Source organism: Leucopleurus acutus (assembly GCF_964270905.1).
Source record: "Leucopleurus acutus genome assembly, chromosome: 3".
Taxonomy (NCBI): Eukaryota; Metazoa; Chordata; class Mammalia; order Artiodactyla; family Delphinidae; genus Leucopleurus; species Leucopleurus acutus.
Window position 1 is genome coordinate 98,237,443 of NC_139145.1, and position 21,826 is coordinate 98,259,268.

Below are 21,826 nucleotides of genomic sequence, written 5' to 3' on the forward strand. Positions count from 1 at the left end.
TGGTTTTACTGCTTTTAAAAGAACTCCCTTCAGTAACACCAAGACGTCACTGGATTACTGAACCATGCACAACCAAATGCATTACAAATAAAAGTGCAGTTCCATGGCAGATCAGTGGCTGCTAGGATATAACATTTGATTTTAAACTCCTGGTGGGTAATGCAAAGTTCCATGATATGTAATAATTTGTACCTGTATCAAGGTATGGATTTAAATCACAAATCAAGGAGCCCCTGGGCACAAAAGTGTGTGTGCTTGGGGGGGCGGTGGAGTGGGTATTTATCTAATTCTAGCTCAGCCTGTTGCTCCCATCTACATCCCAGCCTAAGATTGTGGTTCTCCATTGAATGCTTAGTTAGTTGATTAATTTTAAAATATTTGATGAGCACTTTTAATAAGCCAGGTACTTTTCTAGGCTTTGGAATTATAGTTGTATTGTTCTATAGAATAATAACTGGGATGAAAGGATTTTTCAAAAAATATTTCCCGTTACATTCTACTGCAGGATATGAAGTAAGTCCTGTTATATAGTGGTACTCCCCAGGTCAGGGATTTGTGAGGTCATTGGCTATAAAACAGTCCTCATGAAAGCGTCACCTGTATAGGACTGTCCTCTCCACTTAGGCTTGTGAACAGCGAGTCACCTGCACAGCTAGATCCTTTCTATTCTTTGATCTTTATATTCTTTAAATGACTGCATTGTGGTTTGTATCCAGTAGGAGGTGAAAACAAACATCCCCTGAATTGAAATAGTTCCAGAGTAGGTAACTACACTAGAAATAGGGGAGATTAATAATGAGGTATCACTACAGAATAAATGCATTATGATACATTATGAGAATGACAAGTAGGCATGGACCTCTTCTCTGAAGCATCATCTGGTGCGGAACGTGCTGGAGTGGCCGTGGACTCCTATAGCATATCGACCTTTATGAGCCTTATCACAGCAGACTACCCAGGAAGTAGTGAATTCACCATCAGGTACTAAAAATTCAACTTAAGAATCCAGAGGATTGGAGAATCTTTATACTTTGTACACAATTAAAAAGGAAAACTAGTGTTAAGAGTAGAATAGTCCTTTTTGTTCAAACTTTAGGAGTTTGCTAACTTTCTAGAGGAAATTTAATACATTTATATGCATCCCTAAACCCAAACTGTTTAAAAGTTATTTTTACATAACTTTTTCACATCTACCTAACTGATTTTAGTCACTCTAAGAGTCTTTTCATCCTGGGATTATGTTTATACTTTCTGCCCCCAAATTATCATCTTCTTAAATCACCTTAACCATCTGTAAACAGCCTGAGGCAGATGTGCCATTGGCTGGCTGCCATGCAGCCCTCGGTGGTGGACCGCCAGGGTCCTGCCAGGACCACCCTTTCCTTGAGACATTGTGCACCTCGCACTATGTTGTCATCAAAGTTTCCCTTTCTCCCAATACATTACTTGGTCCTGGAGGACAAGGACTGCTTCCCCTGCTCCCTTGTGTTCGCCTTCGCAAAGCCTGTCGTGCCACACTGCGCCCGGCGAGACCTCAGAGAAAGTCGAAGACAGAAACTGGCCCATTTCAGACCAGGGCAGTCCCAGACTCAGGGGGCGTTGCTGGGAGTCAGCGAGACTCACCTTCCCCGGTGACTCAGAACAGGAAGTGACAGCGGAGGCAGCAGCATTGTGACAGCGACAAGTGCCAGCTCCCACCCTGAGCTGACAGGCTGGCGCCCCTGAGGGTCGCCACCACCAGACTGCCTGGCCAAGGATGCCCGCAGGGCGGCTCTATGCCTTCCCTCCTCTTTTCCCCCAGAGGACTCAGTTCAACAATTCTTTAAAAATTGAAATTTAATATGAACACTCTCTTCCGCCAAATACAAGCTTGCCTGGGCTCGTAAGGCTTGTTAAGGTCTTGGCGTGTGGTGGGGTCAACTCTCCCCAGCATCACACTCTAAACACGCGGCAAATCCAGTTATAAAGTAATTGTTGCTTGATTTTATTCTAATTTGGGACAAGTTTTCAACATTTTCCCCCATAGTTATAAAAAGGATCTCCCACCCCATCTGCAACCATCTCCTTCTCTCCTTATAAAGAGAAGCACCTTGAACCTTTTGAAAATACAAATGCCCAATTTCCATGAGAGCGGACAAAACTATTTGTCACCAGGCCACTGCCTTCGTTGTTACCTTGTTTAGTCAGGTGTCGTCTGAGAATTGGCAAAGAAGATTAGTGTTCATTTTAAGTATTAAAATTCTAGATGGTTAACAAGACAAACACTGAAATATCCTTTCTGGTTGCTAACTCCCCAGCAATAAATATCTAAATTAGCCAGACCCAGAAAGTAAGGCAGGACAAAGAACAGTTCATTTAAAATCTCTAAAAAAATAAAAATGGTACCAGAATTCTAAACATGTGTAATGCATTAGCTTTGTAACCTTGTAACCTGAAGACTAACAGGTTTTGTATGTGAACTCCAAGGTCAGTACCTCATTGACTTCCTTAATGGAGCTGAGGTCGAGCTCAGGTTCTGGCTTCCGGCTGCCCAGCGAAGCTGACAGAGCCTCGAGTGCCTGATCACTCACTGTGTCCTGTGAGGGAAAAAAAAATTCTGTACATTAAAAAGAGAACACCTCCTCAACCTGAACAATCCACCCATTTCTTTGTGAAATTCAAAATTTTAAATCTCTAAGAATAAGTTGTGGATTGGGGAAGGACTCTAGGAAGGCAATTTTATTTAAAACCTAGTAAAAGAGAGAGAAAGAAAGAAGAACTTACCAGTGAGTGAAAACTGGGGCTTAGGACTCGTTTCTACAGTAACAGTGCTCTCAGAGGTACACTTCACCTCTTACTTAGCAAGCTAGAAGTGTAACTGTAATAATAATTATATTATAAAATACTCATATCAAAATAAAAGCTGCAAGAAGTAAACTTTCACTATCCTGCTTTTCTTTTTCTAAAAATGTCTCTAAAAATGACTTCTGACAACCCTGTCCTTCAGCACGACAGCTAAGCCCAGGAAGCAGGGGGCCCTGAAGTGGCTGATGGCTGTAGGAACTCCCACTCCCAGGGGTGTGGTGCTCTCGCTGCTCCTCAAGCCAGATAAAAATAAACCGCCCACCCCAGGAGCGAGAGGCAGAGCAGCAGCAACAGAAACAGCTCCTTGGGGCTTCCCTGGTGGCGCAGTGGTTGACAGTCCGCCTGCCGATGCAGGGGACATGGGTTCGTGCCCCGGTCCGGGAAGATCCCACGTGCTGCGGAGCGGCTGAGCCCGTGAGCCATGGCCGCTGAGCCTGCGCGTCTGGAGCCTGTGCTCCGCAACGGGAGAGGCCACAACAGTGAGGGGCCACAACAGTGAGGGGCCGGCGTACCGCAGGGGGAAAAAAAAAAAAAAAAAGAAACGGCTCCTTGGATTATCTGGACCACCTGCAGATGGGGCATGTTTTCTCATCCAGCCCAGAGCTGCAGTGCCACCTTTCAGGATTCATAAGAATTAAGTTATAGTCAACTGTGGTTAAGGTGGAGAGAAGCAGCTATAACAACATCCCCCTAGTGATTCACAGGACTCAAACTCCTTTAGAAAATCAAGTTGAAGATTTCATGTCCCAAGAGTGCAGTTCCTCTGGGATCCTGCTCTTCTGTGTAGTGTGTTGGTGAGATAATCTTATTCCACAACCAAGGCAAGTGTGCTGAAATCACCCCTAAGCATTTGTAGAAACAGAGCAGGCCTGCCTGGAGATGACCAATATAATAACCCTGACTGGTTTCACTATTCTACACAGGCCCGAGGGAGCAAAGATGCTCAGTAGGTGGGATGCACTATTGAGGTTCTCCCCAATCAGCTAGATGAGCCTCAGGAGAGCAACTGCTGTCAGGCGGACCATGCTTAATTTTAAAGAAGTAATTTTTTTATACCTCTTCCACCTTTCTTTTTTTCTCCTTGGGTGGAGCAGCACTTTTGATTACTTCAGCTGACTGAGCTTTTAAAACCTCTCCTGTAGACTTCTGAAAAACAAAATACAAAAGATTTGACTTACAGAAGAAGGAAACGTATTAACCAAATCGTAATAACCAGAACTAAAAAGTTGTTGTTGTCTTAAAGTATGAGATGGTTTCTAACAAGTTTCCCTCATTACATTAAAAACAATACCTCTTTCTTGGTTTTCTTCCCATCAGCCGTAGGAGAACTGCAGGTGAAGTCTGATGACAAGGCATCTATGGCATCATCGGGCCCCAGGGGTTTCTAAAGAAACAGGCAGCACGACGGGTCACACGCGGGAATCATTCAAGTGACAGATCAGATTATAAACCCAGCAAACGAAGAATGTACTTTTGCAATTCCTTGACTACCAAATGAGATGATCAACGAAATAACTCAGATGAAAGCCTATGTTTGGGAGGAAACTGGATGCTCAATAAATATTATTTTCCTGTTTCTCTCTTCTCAACATATTACATGTTAGGATATCCTCATCCTATTTTTATTAACATTTAATTTATCCTAAAACTTTCTTGTCCCCATTCTTCTTTCCCTCAAAAAAACTACTTAGGAAATAAACACGCATTGAAACAACCCCCAGGCCCACCCCCGTTCTCTGAACAGATGGAAACTTCATCTGATTTAGAGATTAATATAGTCATAATCCCAAAATATAGAATTGATAACTCTATCCCCCCAACCAAAGATATAAAAAGTGTTAAACCTGATCTTAGAAGACAGTTATGTGAACTCACCGAAGAGTGTGGAGGAGGCCCTGTGATCCCTTCTTTTTTCTGAAACAAATATTAATTTGATGATGCTGAGAAGGCAAAATTAATCCTTACAATTGGCAAAATGCATAGCTCAGTGAATGCTATAGGCTGAGTTGTGTCCTCCCAAAATTCATATGCTGAAGTCCTAACCCCTAGAACCTCAGAATGACTGTGTTTGAAGACAGGGCCTTTAAAGAGGTGATTAAGGTTAAATGAGAACATTAAAAGGGGCCCTAATTCAATAGGACCAGTGTTCCCATAAAAGGGGGAAATGACCCAGAGATCCACGTACAGAAAAGACAACAGGCAGATATGTACACATAGAAGATGTGGAATTACTCCACATGTAGGTATCTATAGACCAAGGAGAGAGGCCTGAGACAGATCTTCCTCTCACAGCCTTCAGAAGGAGCCAACCCTGCCCACATCTTGATTCCAGTCTTCTAGCCCCCAGAATTGTGAGACAGTAAGTTTCTGCTGTTTAAGCCATACAGTCTGTGATACTCTGATATGGCAGCCCTACCAAAGTAATACAGTGAGCTTCAGAGTAATGACAATTTTGCACGCCCATTATATTATCTAAGTTAAAAAAAACTGGATATATTAATGTGATAAAAATTATAATTCCAAGAAAGAAACAATAAAGTATAAGTAAATGATTGTTTAACTTACATTTAAAAGTTCCCTATATTTTGGAGGAAGTGTGACTTCTCTTTTACCCAATTCCTCTATGTAAGTAGAACTCATCAGATCCTAGAAGAAAACCGTACACATAAGGATATTAGCTGAGAATGTTATACACATATTCTTAAACCAAAGTACTATTGCATTATTAATTTATGGAACTATTGAGAGTAAATATAAATCATTTAGAAGCCAATATTTCACACAACTCTGAAATTCTAAGTTTCCACAAATACTTGCCCTTATTTACTTGGCTTAACCCATCAGTAATGCTATAAAATATTCAAACCACTATATTAAATTTCATTCATATATAAAATGCATTTTATTTAAAAATATTTTTCATTATTTAATATTTCTATACCTACAAAAGAGCAGTTGATAACTGAATTTCTATATAACTCAACAGATCTAGTTATTTCGTACGTAATAAGAAAAAAATCAGAGTGATGTTTCTTTTTTAGCACTCTCCAATCCCATTCCTCTTCCTTGTTTTCCAGAGATAGCCATCATCCTGAACTTTATCACATCCATCAATGTAAAGTTGAGTATATTTTAAAACAATTATTCCACATGTAGATACCCATAATCAATATACACCATTACTTTGCCTATTTTCAAGTGTTATATAAATGGTATCAAATTCTTATGTCATTTGGTAATGTACTATTTTTATTCAAAGTTATATTTTTGTAATGTTATCCATCTTGATACATGAATAAGCCATTTTAACCACTATAAAGTGTGCCAATATATCATCTTGTCTCCTGTTGAACAAAATCATTTCCAAATGTTTCACCTGTTCTTAGAACTCCTTATACACCTGGGCAAGGCTCCCTTCAGCAGGTCTCTCTAGACGTGGGGTTGCTGTTTAGAGGGTGTGCACATCTTCATGTGACATCCACAGGCTCTGGGCCAGTTGTCAGACTTTTACACTTCTGCCAATCAGATGAGTATGAAGTGCTATCTCTCTGTGTTTTAGTACCATTTTCCTAATTACTAGGGAGACTTTCATGTGTCTATTGGCCAAATTTTCTCCTAATTTTCTATTGGGTTGTCTTTTTCTCAGTTTTGAAAAATCTTCATAAATTCTAGAAACAAATCCTTTGTTATGACTGTTGCAATATTTTCTTACAGTCTATGGAATGTCTTTTATTAATGCCAAGGAACATAACTTTCTTGCTTTTCATGAATCAGGAATAGAGATGAACTGAGGATAGAAAATATCTAGAAATCAAGATAAGTTCAAGTGATAGGATGGGAAATATCTAGAAACTAAAATAAGTTGAAGGCCACTGGACTTAAGCCTCGAAGAAAGAAAATAAGTCTCTGTGATCCAACAGACTATATCCCAGCTGCAGTCTCAGCAGAGACAATCAATCAGTATTTGCTGACCAATGGAATCGCATAGCCACCTTAGGACAGTTTCCATCCACAACACAAATTTTCAGTTGCTATTACTGATACTGACAGCATACTGTTTCTCTCCAAGTGACAGAACACTATATATTCTTTTGTGCATCATGACCATGACCTACTAGCTCTCCTACTCATTAAGTATGAATCTTTATCGACATCAAGATCACTTACCAAAACTTCAGGTCCAGTATATGTTGTATCATCTTCTTTGGTTTCTTCAGGTTCTCCTAAAGTGTCTATTAAGTCGTCCAAAGCCGCATCCATGCCTAACTGGAAAACAAAAAGAGCAGGTATGTAAATGTTATTTGTTACACATATTTCATTTTGATTTTTTAACTACCGAAAAAAAAAATTCTGTGTAGAAAAACACCAAACACCAAAAGTTCTTAAATGGTTAAAATCTCGTCTGTAATAGAACTTAGTATTTAAAGTCCCAGAGCACAGATTCTAGGTTGGCAAGATAGAAAGCCACATTCAGGTTAAGAACCACAATTTCAATAAGTCTAAAGGCATGAACTACATGGACAAGTGTATGGTTCATTACAGCTGCCAGACCACTGTACTGATAGTTTAAAGAGAAAAGGAAACAAACTACAGAGAATTATAATCATGTTGCTATATGCAAGAGAGGAAATGCTTAGTATTTTTGCTTATCAATCGTTTCCACCTCTACCAAATAAAATATATTTCAAAAATGGATTGCCCTGTATTCTTTTATTCATTTGTGGCCTTTTGTTTACTTGCTTGTCTGAAGATGCTTACAAATAGAAATTCCCTGAGAGAGATGTTAAATTTACAAGAAATGACAGTTTATTCTGTCAATATGGGCTTAACTCAGTATAATGAATGAAAGAGTGCTTCCATCCTGTTTTTGAGGTTAAGAATGATTCATTGTGAAGAATAAGCTACATTTGAAGGGGAAAACAATTTGAGGAAAGACCCTTTACTATTTAACTCAGCTTAGAAATGATTGTTTACATTTTTTTTTTGCAACTACCATATTTCCACTACAACTTTAGGAACTCACCTGATTGTGTAATAGAATGTGAGGCCTGTTAGCTTTAGACTGATTCAATTGGGAATTTCAGAATGAAGAAGTGCCTGGCATTCTTTAGTGATACCTCTGCTTAGAGAAGGTGCATTTGCAGGAGGGAAACTGGAATGTGAACTCCATGAGACATAACTGGACTTTCCAGAACACAGGGTTAGAATGTAAAATGTTACAAACATACGTGAGAAAATCCCACTTTCAACCCAGTCATATTAGCTTCAAACAATAATTCATTAAAAAGGTCCTTTAAGTTACCCTCACCTCATATTGTTTACCCTCAAGAAATCAGATCACGAGAGACACGGAGACTATGAATAAATACGTAAAAAGGCACTGCTATCTTCATACCTTTCCAGAGGGTTCACTTGGTTTGGATTCAACTGGTACGGCTGACATTAATGATTTATTTTCTTTATTCTGGTGGGGGTTTAGAAAGAAAGAAAAACTCCTCATATATCTTTATAAAATTCAGTAATATTACAGACTTTAAAATGAATACATTATAACATAACACGGATCATATACTAAACATCTGCTCTGTGCCAGACACTTTATGTGTTATATCCTTTTTCAGAAAAGCATAAATAATATTAATATTGATAATATTAATCTCACTTAGAGATGTGACAAGCAAGGCTCAGAGAGGTTGAGTAACTTCCCAGGTCACACAGTAAAGCACAGCACTGAGATCTGAATCCAGGACTGCCCTTCTCTTTCTTCACTGCTCTTGGTTGCCTCTCCCAGGGCCCACAGCTAATCTCTGCACACCCATGACTTCCTTCTTATTACAAGCAGCCATTATGTCTAGATGTTGTTCTCTCGGTCTGTGCCCCTACACATCAAGACCTCCACCCTGCCTTGCTTTGGTATCTCATCACTCATTCTTTCTTTCATCTCCCTAAAATCAATGTCCTTCCCACCACGGCTTCAGTTGCTCCATCAATGATTGTCAATAACTTTCCAATCTGCAGTTTCCATGGCTTTACCCAGACATAATCTTCTCGGAGTTACTCTGGTGAGCACCCCTCTCCCGACTCTCATCTCTCACAGCACCATCCCCGTTCTGTGCTGGCATCTGTGCCCTCTGTTCTCTGCCACCTCTGGCATCTCTCCTGCTTTGCCCCCTGCCACACACGTTTCTGCCTGTACTGGTGGTCCTAGGCAATCATTCTCTACGGTCAGGGGCCAAATGCTTTCAGCGACAGGCAGGAACGAAATGGTGAAGTCGCTGGGTTTAAGACAACAGGGAATTGTCTTCTGTGAAGGTCTCTGAAATCTGGGCAGCAGAGCTTGGAGGTGGAGAGCACAGGCTGGTTTGCACACCAGCCCACACGCACTGGCTGCAGGAGGCTTCAGGCAGGTCACGTCTCCTCCTGAACCTCTGTACCCTCATGTACGAGACCAGGACAGTGACTGCACCTACTGCAAGGGGTTGTGAGGATTAAACTAATTCATCTATTAAAGTATGAAAGCCGGTAGTTGTGCACACGTTAAGTACTCATAAGTACTAGATATATAAATAAGTACTAAATAAGTGATTGCTGTACTTGTTATGTTAAAGAGATCATGGGGAGCATCAGGGTGAGCCTGAGTCCTGGCAATTGAATCCAGCTCCTTGACTGAACCACAACCTCATGCAGATGTTCATTCAGTTTCACTCTCCCCTCTCTCCCTGCTTCTCCCTTTCCATTCACCTGGACTCCAAAACAATGTGCTAATCGCCTCTCTCTCGGGGCACCTCAGACATTTCAATTCAACCTGTCTAAAAGCAGGTATCACTTTTCTGTCTCCAGCAGTTCCCCTTCTGACCTCTGTCCACCTGTCAGTGACAATCAGGACCGGGCTCACTTAAGAGGTGCTCACTCCTGCAGGTGCTGCCCCTGCACTGGCACGAACCTGGCCGTGGGTGCCTCCCTTGCCTCACCTTAGGGTTAGCAACCTGGTTCACTGAGACGCTGAAGCCCCAGGTTATCTGAGACTTTATTTCACCTTTGTACACTGCAGCCACTCATTTCCTAAAACCTGAAAGTTTCACCTCTGCAACGCCTCCTCCATTGCTCCCCGCTCACTTATCCTATCCCAGTTCTAATTTAGGTTAACTTTGGACTCCCCAGGACGACTGAAACAGCCCCTGACCAGCCTCCCACCTTAAGATCTCTTATTCCGTCTCATCCCAGCCACTGCGGTCGCTTAATTCTTCGGTTTTAATCACTTGGTTTTAATCGCATCTCTCCATCTGTTCTCTAATCTTCAATGCTTACCTGCTGCCCGTTGTATCACTACCACATGGATTAACACACCTCTACATTCTCCACAGCAGCGCCTCGACCTGTCTTTCTGATCTTACAGTCCCACTCACCTCTCCTGTGCTTCACCCACACCGTAATGCACTTTGTACCCAGATCACATCTTATATTTTTCTCCCTTGTTATGTTTGCAAGCCTGCAATCCTAGCTACCCTTTCATGCCAAACTTAAACTGGATCTACTCAGAGTCCCCAAGGATTCCCCTGAATCAGACAGACCCCCTCTCTCCTTAAACAGCTCCCTGTGGGGACTTGTCTTAATCTGCCTTGAATGCAGTCCTGGGTACATAGTTTTATCCCACCCCTAGAGGGGTCAGCCTGCAGCTCAGTGTCCTGCAGTGTCAGACCACAGTCCACAGTGCTTTACACACGGTATGGACTAAAAAAGAAAAAGCAGATGTGACCAATCTCGTTTTCTGGGAGACAAATCAGAGGCAAAGAAAAGTGAAATGATTTGCCACAAGTCGTAGCACAAGTCAACCAATGCACAGCAGAATTCCGTATAAACCTCGCCTAATTTTATTGCTTAGATTTTACTGATAACCCTGGCTAGATGATGTGTGGCATAAATTTTCAAATTATCAAAATTTGAAAAATACATTTACAGATAGGTTACAAAATCACATTTACAAATCTCTCAGAATAGGTTCAAATTACATTTTAAACCTATTCTAAGAGATCTAAGCCTCTGTCTTAAATTTATCCATTTTCCAAACCACGGCATCTAGTTATCCCTCCTCAACACAAGAGAGTGAAGTGTATCCCCAGGATGGGGATAGGGATCTCAAGGTATATACAAGGGGTCTGCTGGAAAAAATCAAACATTTTTTATTTTGAGTATTTTCATTGAAAAGTTCATGTAAATTTTGCCATCATGCCACATGCTTTCTGCATTAGTTTGGAGAAAAATAATGTGCCTTTTCTTTTTCGAAATCTAAGAAAAACTGATGTTTCAGGGACATGGGCCATACTTTTATCCTATGACTTTCCTTACTTTACTTAGCCTGCAGAGGGATAACTGTTCCCATTTTGAGAAGCGGGAAAATAGATAAACACGTATTACTTTTTTTCTGCTTTCATTTCCATCTTACTGTTGCTTCAGTTAGTTACTTGTGGCTTTAAGAGAAATACGTCCCAGCATTTCTAGGACGATATGGCTTCCAAACTGATTACTAACTCTGATGGCTAACTCTGTATTCCTATGGGTAGAAAAGGTAGACTACTTCTTGTCTTACATTCCCAAGCTAGTCTCTTCAAAGGATCTAAGGAAGGTGCCCGTAATTTGCCAGTGGGGCACATATACTCTCTCCTGAGAGGGCTTGTGACGCTCCTTTGAAAACCTCCCAATATCAATCCGTGTAGGTGTCATGACTGCACATAATTTACTCATTTCAAGATGGCAGTGTTCATGTTAAAATCTGAGAGTAATGCTTATTCAAATGCTCACGGCGATCTTATGTGCTTTATTTCAAAGCCATAAATCTTGAAGGCAGGATCTGAGTCAACTCACATTTTAATTTCCTTGGTATTGATGAGGTCTTATACATGGCAGGCACTCAGTAACTATTTATTTATTTATTTATGGGGTCTAAAAAAAATTTTTTTTATAGACCTTTATTGGAGTATAACTGCTTCACAATACTGTGTTAGTTTCTGTTGTACAACAAAGTGAATCAGCCATAGGCATACATATATCCCCATATCCCCTCCCTCTTGAGCCTCCCTCCCACCTTCCCTATCCCACACCCCGATCCCACCCTCTAGGTCATCGCAAAGCACCGAGCTGATCTCCCTGTGCTAAGCGGCTGCTTCCCACTAGCTAACTGTTTTATATTTGGTAGTGTATGTATGTCGCTGCTACTCTCACTTCATCCCAGCTTCCCCCTCCCCACGTCCTCAAGTCCCTTCTCTATGTCTACGTCTTTATTCCTGCCCTGCCACTAGGTTCCTCAGTACCGTTGTTTTTGTTTTTTTTTAGATTCCATATATATGTGTTAGCATATGGTATTTGTTTTTCTCTTTCTGACTTACTTCACTCTGTATGACAGACTCTAGGTCCATCCACCTCACTACAAATAACTCAATCTCGTTTCTTTTTATGGCTGAGTAATATTCCACTGAATAGTAACTATTTATTGAGTGCATGAATTTTAAAATCATTCATTCAATAAATAGTGTCTTTTTGGTGTCTTGCTCTCTCTCTGTCCTTCAGATGCATGCTCTTCTTCATAAAATTTCACATATGAAGTGTTCGGTTTTAGCAAATGACAGGTTATTTGACTGTGACAGCACTGGAACACTGAATGGTTAAACAGAGGCAGCCAGGTAGAGTGGGTCTTCGCTGAGCATATGTTTCTCATAAAAGAGACCCGATAAGCATTGAGGCCCCTGTTCACGTTACATCTTTTATGTGTGCTCACCTCGTCAACTGGTTTGCCAGATGCTGCAGCTATGCCAGTAACAGCACTCTTTCCACCGCTGGAAATTGTGTCCTGTGACTTAGTCTAAAGGATAAAAGATTGACAGAACTAAGTATCTCTGAATGACTATTTTCAAGATCATACATTTCAAATGTCACTAAGGAGCCAGTTTCCCCTAGCAGACATCTTGTAGGGAAATGGTCACTAGCTTCTACTGCATATGATGCAATGCTGGGCACATACAGCTGGACTCAAGAGCTTACAGAGCCCATGCAGGTTAACACACATAGGCGAAGTGGGCCACGTGGGCACATACAAGGTTGTAAAGCCTCTAGTCAATTGTTGCCATGTGAGCCTACTGTTGCCAGATATTCCAATTTTTCAAGAGAAGCTAGAAATTTGCATTTTATGTGAAGTATTCTGACTTTATTTGTTGGCAGCTAATTAAAGATCATTTTGATTACTGTAAGCCAAATAAAATACACAAGTGGCTGCAATTGGTGGGCCACAAATTTGCAGTCTCTGATAGAAGGTATATTGTTAAGCAGGCCTATTTCCTATCTTCCAAGAGCTCTCAATGAAAAAGTTCTCATAGACGTTTATTCTTCTAGCAGTTGAATAGTTGTATTCTGGAAATACAGAATATATGTCTGACTTTTGGCTCTGTAAGTTGATCTCTCCTACAACAAGACTCTACAAACTCTAAGACTTCCAGGTAAAGAGCAGATCTCGCAGGGCACCTGAGTTCCCACAGCCCACGGGGAGAGGGGTCCAGGAGGCAGCCTCAATCCCAAGCTTCCCATCTGTGAGACACCAGACTCGGCTGCCTCAAAGTCACAACACGGTGGAGAGGGCACGATGGAACATCCCCCAGACCTATCTGATGCCCTTCTCGGGCCTTACTTAGTCCCAAGTTTCCACAAGTTTATTTGCAACACCAGCAAAATGAGAGCACCAAATCTTCACAATACAAGGTACATTCGGCGTACCTCTGTAGATTCACCTACACACATCAGTGTAGATAGAGGACCTGTCAATTCCCTAGTTGACATTAGTGTTTTCCTATCGGTCTGCTTTATTTACCTTTGGTATTGTTGATTTCTCTGATGTTGGCTGCTCACTTGGTCTGGAAACTGCTTTTTCATTATAAGTATGCTTACTTCCCGTACCTGATGAGTGCTTGGGTAGGCTTTTTGGCTGAAAACACACACACACACACACACACACACACACACACGTCCCACAATGTTAACAATATGATAAATATTGCTACTTTTCTCTATGGAATAGAAAGTATTCCTAACAACTGTGTTTTATGCAGTTTTTTTATTGTGTGAATTTAAATTAGAATGATATGTGACAAAATTTCACTTTGAGTACAAAATTTGAAACAATGCAAATCCTTCCTCCCAAATTCAGCAAGAATCACCTGAGCAAATTGCAAATCCTGCTAGTGCCACATGGTGGTGCCATTTTAGTGGGAAAACAAACACCAGCCATGCTCAGTAGGACTTGAACGTTGAAAGATGAGAGTTCAGAATTTTATCCTTCACCAAAAAACAAAGAAAAACAGGTTTCCCCTTATGATATCAAGTCCTAATGATGATCATTTACCTCTGTGTGTTCCTTTGGCTTTACTTCTTGGGTTTTTTTCTCATGAACCACAGATGGCTGTCAAATTTCAAACGATAAAATCTCAATTACATCAGAGTACATTGTTTTTATATTTCCAAATAAGCTCAAAACCAAAAATCCCAATTAGACCATTCTGCCTCTCTTAGGAAAGGCCCAGTTAGAGAAGTAGATGTTGCTGTCTGGTTGATAATAATCCTACCAACAGTCTGATAATGATAATTATCAGAAAAATAATGAAAAATGTAGTATTTCATCTAGAATGATTTTTCAAATAGCTATGTATCTCTAAATTATTGGCTGTTTTTCACAACTCATGTAGATCATTTAATAACTGCAAGTCCATCCACAGAGACGTCAAATGATCACTTTGACCACTGAGTTTGTTGATAGGGAATCCTACTTTAGAAATTAAAATTGATTTTCAAAAAAATCTCCTTTCATAGGAGATGAACACTGTATTTTTTTAGTTAAATGATTTATATGTTTTTTTCTGTGCTACAAGTAGAGAAGACAGGTATCACTAGAAGCCCAACTGAGTAACCAAAAACATTTAAATATGGAATAGAAGACAACTTCCACCGGCTGCTGAATTATTCTTCTATAGGGGACTATATAATTACCATCGTCAGGGGCCAAGAGGCCTTACACAAAATCATATAAGTTTCATCTTTCACCCAGATGACTCTGCCCACCGCACTCCCCACCCTTGCCTGCACTTAAAGTACTTCAGCCCAAATCATCTTTGTGCTTCCCTGCAGGAAACCTTGTGGTCTGAGTCAACTGCTCAAGTGTACTTGAAAGAAATAAAGTATAGCACCTTATTGAAGAGAAACATTTGCCCTGCCTGCAGACACCCTGGGGTCACCTCCATATGGACTGGAATCGGCTTTCAGTCTAGACAGCCATGAGTCAGGAAAGCAAGGGAAGCCGTTCCCAAGGGAAAGTCAGAGCTGTCTCCTGAGTAACTGATAACTAGTTCCACCAATGGAAATAAGACCATCAAGATAAACCCAGGGCTTAGTCTAAGGAGAGACTCTCATCTTTAAGTTATCTAGGTGTTGGGTTCAATGGACACCTTTATTCTTGATGTCTCATCATTAATCAGTAATCAAATACTCATTACCCTTTGTCCCTTGTCCTTTGTTCCTGTTGTTTTTAAAATTACTTCAGCTATAACAAAAATCTAGATTTGAATAAAATGCCTTCTGAAGTAAACTTATAAAATACTATTCATTTTAGCAATATATGGATTTAATGTTATAATTATTTTATATACACTCTATATAATCATGTTCAAAAGGGTAATCTAAAATTAATTTAATTAGCTGACAAAATTTTTTTTTTTACCATTTAGTAGCACCAATAGAGGAAATGAGTTATTCATTATTGTTGCAAAGACTCCAAATAACTCACTAGTTGACTTAAATCATTTACCTTAGTTGATTGTGACTTCTTCTCAGGTTCTGTCTTTACAGCCTAAATTCAGAAAAAGAAAGAAAAAGAAAGGAAGGAAACATGAACATAGTTTACAAAGTTTATCATATATTTTCTTCAACTAAGGAAGCTAAAAAAGATAATTTTTATGTATTTATAAATATAAACTTCATGAGTTAAAATTATACTTTTCTTGGAACTGTAACTCTTTATTTATTTGTCCACACCACGTGGCTTGTGGGATCTTAGTTCCCCAATCAGGGATCAAATCCGTGCCCCTTGCAGTGGAAGCATGGAGTCCTAACCACTGGACCGCCAGGGAATTCCCGGAATTGTAACTCTTTAGATAAACACTTAAGCACACTAATTAATAGTCTGCTCTTACTACTCAGATGGCAATTTGCATCTTACTTCTGTGTGTATGAAAATTATGTAAAGATTTATTACTATGAACATGGTAGCTAATACATAAGCAAACTAAAATAAAAACCCTCATCCTTCAAAGCCACTAACATCCTTTATCTCTTTATGAGTGAAATACTCAGCATAGGTTTCAGCTGATGATGTGAAACAATGGGAGGCTGACAGTATCAAGAACACAGGAAGCAGTGAAATTGATTTTTAGTGCCAGAATGTGAGCCATGGGTAACTAAACCTACCAGAAGCCCCTGATGGGTCAAAGTGTTGCAGAAGATTGTGAACTGAAATTATTAGCACGTGTTAAGCAGCTGAAGTGACCATTAGTAAACAGAAATGTCCCCTAGTACAATGAACCACATCACCTGTTTTTTGTGTCTTTTCTTATTAGGAGAATGCAGTCCTTCCAACTGTTTGCTGACTGGAATGGCCTAATATATAAGAGAACAGCCCCAAGTGTGATTTTATTTTATTTGGCAGTCAAATAAGTAACATGAATAAACAGGGCTAAAGGTTTGTCAAAAGTTTTCTGAAATTCTGTCAGCACAATATTACAACAATTTTGTAAATAGCGCGTGGATTTTTGTAGCATGATAAAAATCTAGCAATCGAATCTAAAGTTCTAGGAATGCTTCTGAAGAGCTGGTTGTTATTTAGAATCTTTAGTGGAGTATTTTACAATTCTACCCACCCAAAAGTTACTTGTGTCAAAAAAGACAATTACTTAAGTATACACATGCATTCTCCGTATAGGGAAGATATGAAAACAAGAATAAAATCTGATTAAACATTTTATGAACTTTTCAAAGTAAGAGATTAAAAATTAGGCCTGATGCTTCTGCCATTTCTTCCCCTTTTATCTGCTCGGTGATATCAGCACAAACTCCTACTTTTTTTTTTTTTTTGCGGTACGCGGGCCTCTCACTGCCGCGGCCTCTCCCGGTGCGGAGCACAGGCTCCGGACACGCAGGCTCAGCGGCCAGGGCTCACGGGCGCAGCCGCTCCGCGGCATGCGGGGTCCTCCCGGACCGGGGCACGAACCCGCGTCCCCTGCATCGGCAGGCAGACTCTCAACCACCGCGCCACCAGGGAAGCCCACAAACTCCTATTTTTTATTCTATCATCTGAAGAGACTGATGCCGAATACCCTATTAATTTATCATGTCTTGTGCTTCAGTAATGAAGGCACATGTGTTCCTCACATAATAGACCCTTGTTATGCCAACACACTTATTGTTTTGGAAAGGAAACAAAGTTCAGGAACAAAGAAATGTTTTTAAAATTTAAAATTTTGGATCCTTTCAAACTGGATCCTTGTTAATGAGTTTCTGTACATGCTACTCTGCTTTTTTTATGAGTTTATGCAAATGAAATTTATTAAATGATTAACAAGGAAAATAAGGCAGCTGGTATTTTAAAGGTTTGAGTCTATTAGTGGCTTCTAATTTGTAATTTGGCATTTTGGCAATATTTTGCATGGAAGAACTCTACAATACAATTAAGAATGTATACTCACAGGCGCAAGCAGCTTCTAATGAAATATACATTTTAATCAGTAATCACTGACGACAATAATAACTAATGCTTATTATAGCCTCTCAGTACAAGGGACTGTTTGAAACTCTCTTAGTCCAACCCTCTTAGTCCTCATAATAATCCTTTGAGACAGGTATAATGCGTATCATTATTATCATCACCATCATCATCATCATTCCCATTTCATGGATGAAAATTGAGGCACATGGAAGTTAAATAACTTCCCAAGGACACCCATGGTGGAGCTGGGGTTATGTGTTCTCAATCACTGCACTGCACTGCATTGCCTCTCCAGTGCCAGCCAGCTCCTACTGGGCACCTGCTGTGGGACAGGCACTGTTCAATAGCCTTATCTCTGTTTCCTTACACAGTCTTGTGAGAAAGGTACTATTATCATCCTCCTCCAAATTGTACAGATAAGGACTCACAGACTTCTAAAACAAACTTATGGTTACCAAAGGGGAAAGCTGTGGAGAGGGATAAATTAGGAGTTTGGCATTAATGTATACATACTACTATATATAAAACAGATAATCAACAAGGACCTACTGTATAGCACAGGGAATTCTACTGAATAGTCTATAATCACCAATATGAGAAAAGAATCTGAAAAGGAATGGATATCTGTATATATATAACTGAATCTCTTTGCTGTATGCCTGAAACTACTAACACAACATTGTAAATCAACTATAATCTAATATAAAATAAAAATTAAATTAAAAAAGGAAATGAAAGCCAAGAGGAATTTTCCAGCATCACAGGCAGCATAGAACTAGGAATAGAAGCCAAGCTGTCTGGCTCCAGTGTCCACTCTACAAAGCCTCTCAGAGATCTCAACCTGATTAACAACGATCTGACCTTTCATCTTACACACAGCAGTGTGACTACCAATTCTAGTGTGAGGGACAAGAGAGAGAGAACATAGATCTAGACATAATACCTCCAGAGCTAGACTGACTTTGATTTCAAAGCTGTAGAACATGACAAGGATTTGATATAGGCTTTATTTGAATTAACATCTTTTCTCTAAAAGCTCAAAATATTTAGAGAAATATGCTCATAAAGTTCACAGAAATCTCCAAGAGGAGGCTGATATAAGTGTTATGAAACAAACATGAGAAGTACGTGAAGGGGAGAGGAGCTTCATGATGGCGGAAGAGTAAGACGTGCAGATGACCTTCCTCCCCACAAATACATCAGAAATACATCTACATGTGGAACAACTCCTACCGAACACCCACTGAACGCTGGCAGAAGACCTCAGACCTCACAAAAGGCAATAAACTCCCCATGTGCCTGGGTAGGACAAAAGAAAAAAGAAAAAACAGAGACAAAAGAATAGGGACGGGACCCGCACCAGTGGGAGGGAGCAGTGAAGGAGGAAAGGTTTCACACACTAGGAAGCCCCTTCGCGGGCGGAGACTGTGGGTGGCAGAGGGGGGAAGCTTCGGCGCCACGGAGGAGAGCACGGCAACAGGGGTGCGGAGGGCAAAGCAGAGATTTCCGCACGGAGGATCGGTGCCGACCAGCACTCACCAGACTGAGAGGCTTGTCTGCTCACTGCCGGCACAGGCGGGGGCTGGGAGCTGAGGCTCAGGCTTCGGAGGTTGGGTCGCAGGGAGAGGACTGGGGCTGGAAGCATGAACACAGCCTGAAGGGGGCTAGTGTGCCACAGCTAGCCGGGAGGGAGTCTGGGGAAAGGTCTGGAGCTGCCAAAGACGCTAGAGACTTTTTCTTGCCTCTTTGTTTCCTGGTGCGCGAGGAGAGGGGATTAAGAGCACCAGTTAAAGGAGCTCCAGAGACAGGCGCGAGCCGCGGCTTTCAGCGCAGACCCAGAGACGGGCATGGGACGCTAAGGCTGCTGCTGCCGCCACCAAGAAGCCTGTGTGCGAGCACAGGTCACTATCCACACCTCTCCTCCCGGGAGGCTGTGCAGCCCGCCACTGCCAGGGTCCCGTGATCCAGGGACAACCTTCCCCGGAGAACACACGGCGCGGAGAACACAAGGCGCAGAGAACACACGGCGCGCCTCAGGCTGGTGCAACGTCATGCCGGCCTCTGCCGCCGCAGGCTCACCCCGCACTCTGTACCCCTCCCTCCCCCCGGCCTGAGTGAGCCAGAGCCCCCAAATCAGCTGCTCCTTTAACCCTGTCCTGAGCGAAGAACAGACGCCCCCCGGCGACCTAAATGCAGAGGCGGGACCAAATCCAAAGCTGAACCCCAGGAGCTGTGCGAACAAAGAAGAAAACGGGAAATCTCTCCCAGCAGCCTCAGGAGCAGTGGATTAAATCTCCACAGTCAACTTGATGTACCCTGCATCTGTGGAATACCGAATACACAACAAATCATCCCAAATTGAGGAGGTGGACTTTGAGAGCAACGATCTATACATTTTTTTCCCTTTTTCTCATTTTGTGAGTGTGTATGTGTATGCTTCTGTGTGTTATTTTGTCAGTATAGCTTTCTTTTTACCATTTGTCCTAGGGTTCTGACTGTGCATTTTTTGTTTTGTTTTGTTTTTTAGTATAGTTTTTAGCACCTGTTATCATTGGTAGATTAGTTTTTTGGTTTGGTTGCTCTCTTCTTTCTTTTCTTTTTTTAATTACTTAAAAAATAATTATTTTAAAAATTTTTATTTTAATAACTATTTATTTTACTTTATTTTATTTTATTTTATCTTCTTATTTCTCTCTTTCTCTTTTTTCTCCCTTTTATCCTGAGCTGTACGGGTGACAGGCTCTTGGTGCTCCAGCCAGGCGTCAGGGCTGTGCCCCTGAGGTGGGAGAGCCAACTTCAGGACACTGGTCCACAAGAGACCTCCCAGCTCCACATAATACGAAACGACAAATATCTCCCAGAGATCTCCATCTCAACGCCAACACCGAGTTCCACTCAACGACCAGCAAGCTATAGTGCTGGACACCCTACACCAAACAACCAGCAAGACAGCAACACAACCACATCCATTAGCAGAGAGGCTGCCTAAAATCATAATAAGGCCACAAACACCCCAAAACACACCATCAGACGTGGACCTGCCCACCAGAAAAACAAGATCCAGCCTCATCCACCAGAACACAGGCACTAGTCCCCTCCACCAGGAAGCCTACACAGCCCACTGAACCAACCTTAGCCACTGGGGACAGACACCAAAAACAATGGGAACTACGAACCTGCGGCCTGCGAAAAGGAGACCCCAAACACACTAAGTTAAGCAAAATGATAAGACAGAGAAACTCACAGCAGATGAAGGAGCAAGGCAAAAACCCACCGGACCTAACAAATGAAGAGGAAATAGGCAGTGTACCTGAAAAACAATTCACAATAATGATAGTAAAAATGATCCAAAATCTTGGAAATAGAATGGAGGAAAAACAAGAAATGTTTAACAAGGACCTAGAAGAACTAAAGAGCAAACAAACAGTGATGAACAACACAATAAATGAAATTTAAAATTCTCTAGATGGGATCAAGAGCAGAATAACTGAGGCAGAAGAACGGATAAGTGACCTGGAAGATAAAATAGTGGAAATAGCTACTGCAGAGCAGAAGAAAGACAAAAGAATGAGAAGAATTGAAGACAGTCTCAGAGACCTCTGGGACAACATTAAATGCACCAACATTCAAATTATAGGGGGCCCAGAAGAAGAGAAAAAGAAAGGGACTGAGAAAATATATGAAGAGATTATAGTTGAAAACTTCCCTAATATGGGAAAGGAAATAGTTAATCAAGTCCCGGAAGCACAGAGAGTCCCATACAGGATAAATCCAAGGAGAAACATGCCAAGACACATATTAATCAAACTGTCAAAAATTAAATACAAAGAAAACATATGAAAAGCAGCAAGGGAAAAACAACAAATAACACACAAGGGAATTCCCATAAGGTTAACAGCTGATCTTTCAGCAGAAACTCTGCAAGCCAGAAGGGACTGGCAGGACATATATAAAGTGATGAAGGAGAAAAACCTATAAGCAAGATTACTCTACCCAGCAAGGATCTCATTCAGATTTGATGGAGAAATTAAACCCTTTACAGACAAGCAAAAGCTGAGAGAGTTCAGCACCACCAAACCAGCTTTACAACAAATGCTAAAGGATCTTCTCTAGGCAAGAAACACAAGAGAAGGAAAAGACCTACAATAACAAACCCAAAACAGTTAAGAAAATGGGAATAGGAACATG

At 41.1% G+C, this 21,826-nt stretch overlaps 1 protein-coding gene across 1 annotated transcript in view; it reads right to left on the reverse strand.

The window, feature by feature from the left end:
* The window catches only part of CAST (calpastatin), a 128,329-nt gene that overhangs the window by 31,948 nt on the left and 74,555 nt on the right, over positions 1-21,826 (reverse strand). Inside the window, exons 5-15 of the mRNA XM_082837361.1 lie at positions 15,686-15,727; positions 14,231-14,287; positions 13,700-13,813; positions 12,617-12,700; positions 8,240-8,308; positions 7,012-7,110; positions 5,410-5,490; positions 4,720-4,758; positions 4,136-4,228; positions 3,901-3,990; positions 2,475-2,576 (exon numbers count right to left, since the gene is read on the reverse strand). Coding sequence (XP_082693487.1) covers positions 2,475-2,576; positions 3,901-3,990; positions 4,136-4,228; positions 4,720-4,758; positions 5,410-5,490; positions 7,012-7,110; positions 8,240-8,308; positions 12,617-12,700; positions 13,700-13,813; positions 14,231-14,287; positions 15,686-15,727 — 870 coding nt within the window. The remainder of the gene's footprint in view (positions 1-2,474; positions 2,577-3,900; positions 3,991-4,135; positions 4,229-4,719; positions 4,759-5,409; positions 5,491-7,011; positions 7,111-8,239; positions 8,309-12,616; positions 12,701-13,699; positions 13,814-14,230; positions 14,288-15,685; positions 15,728-21,826) is intronic.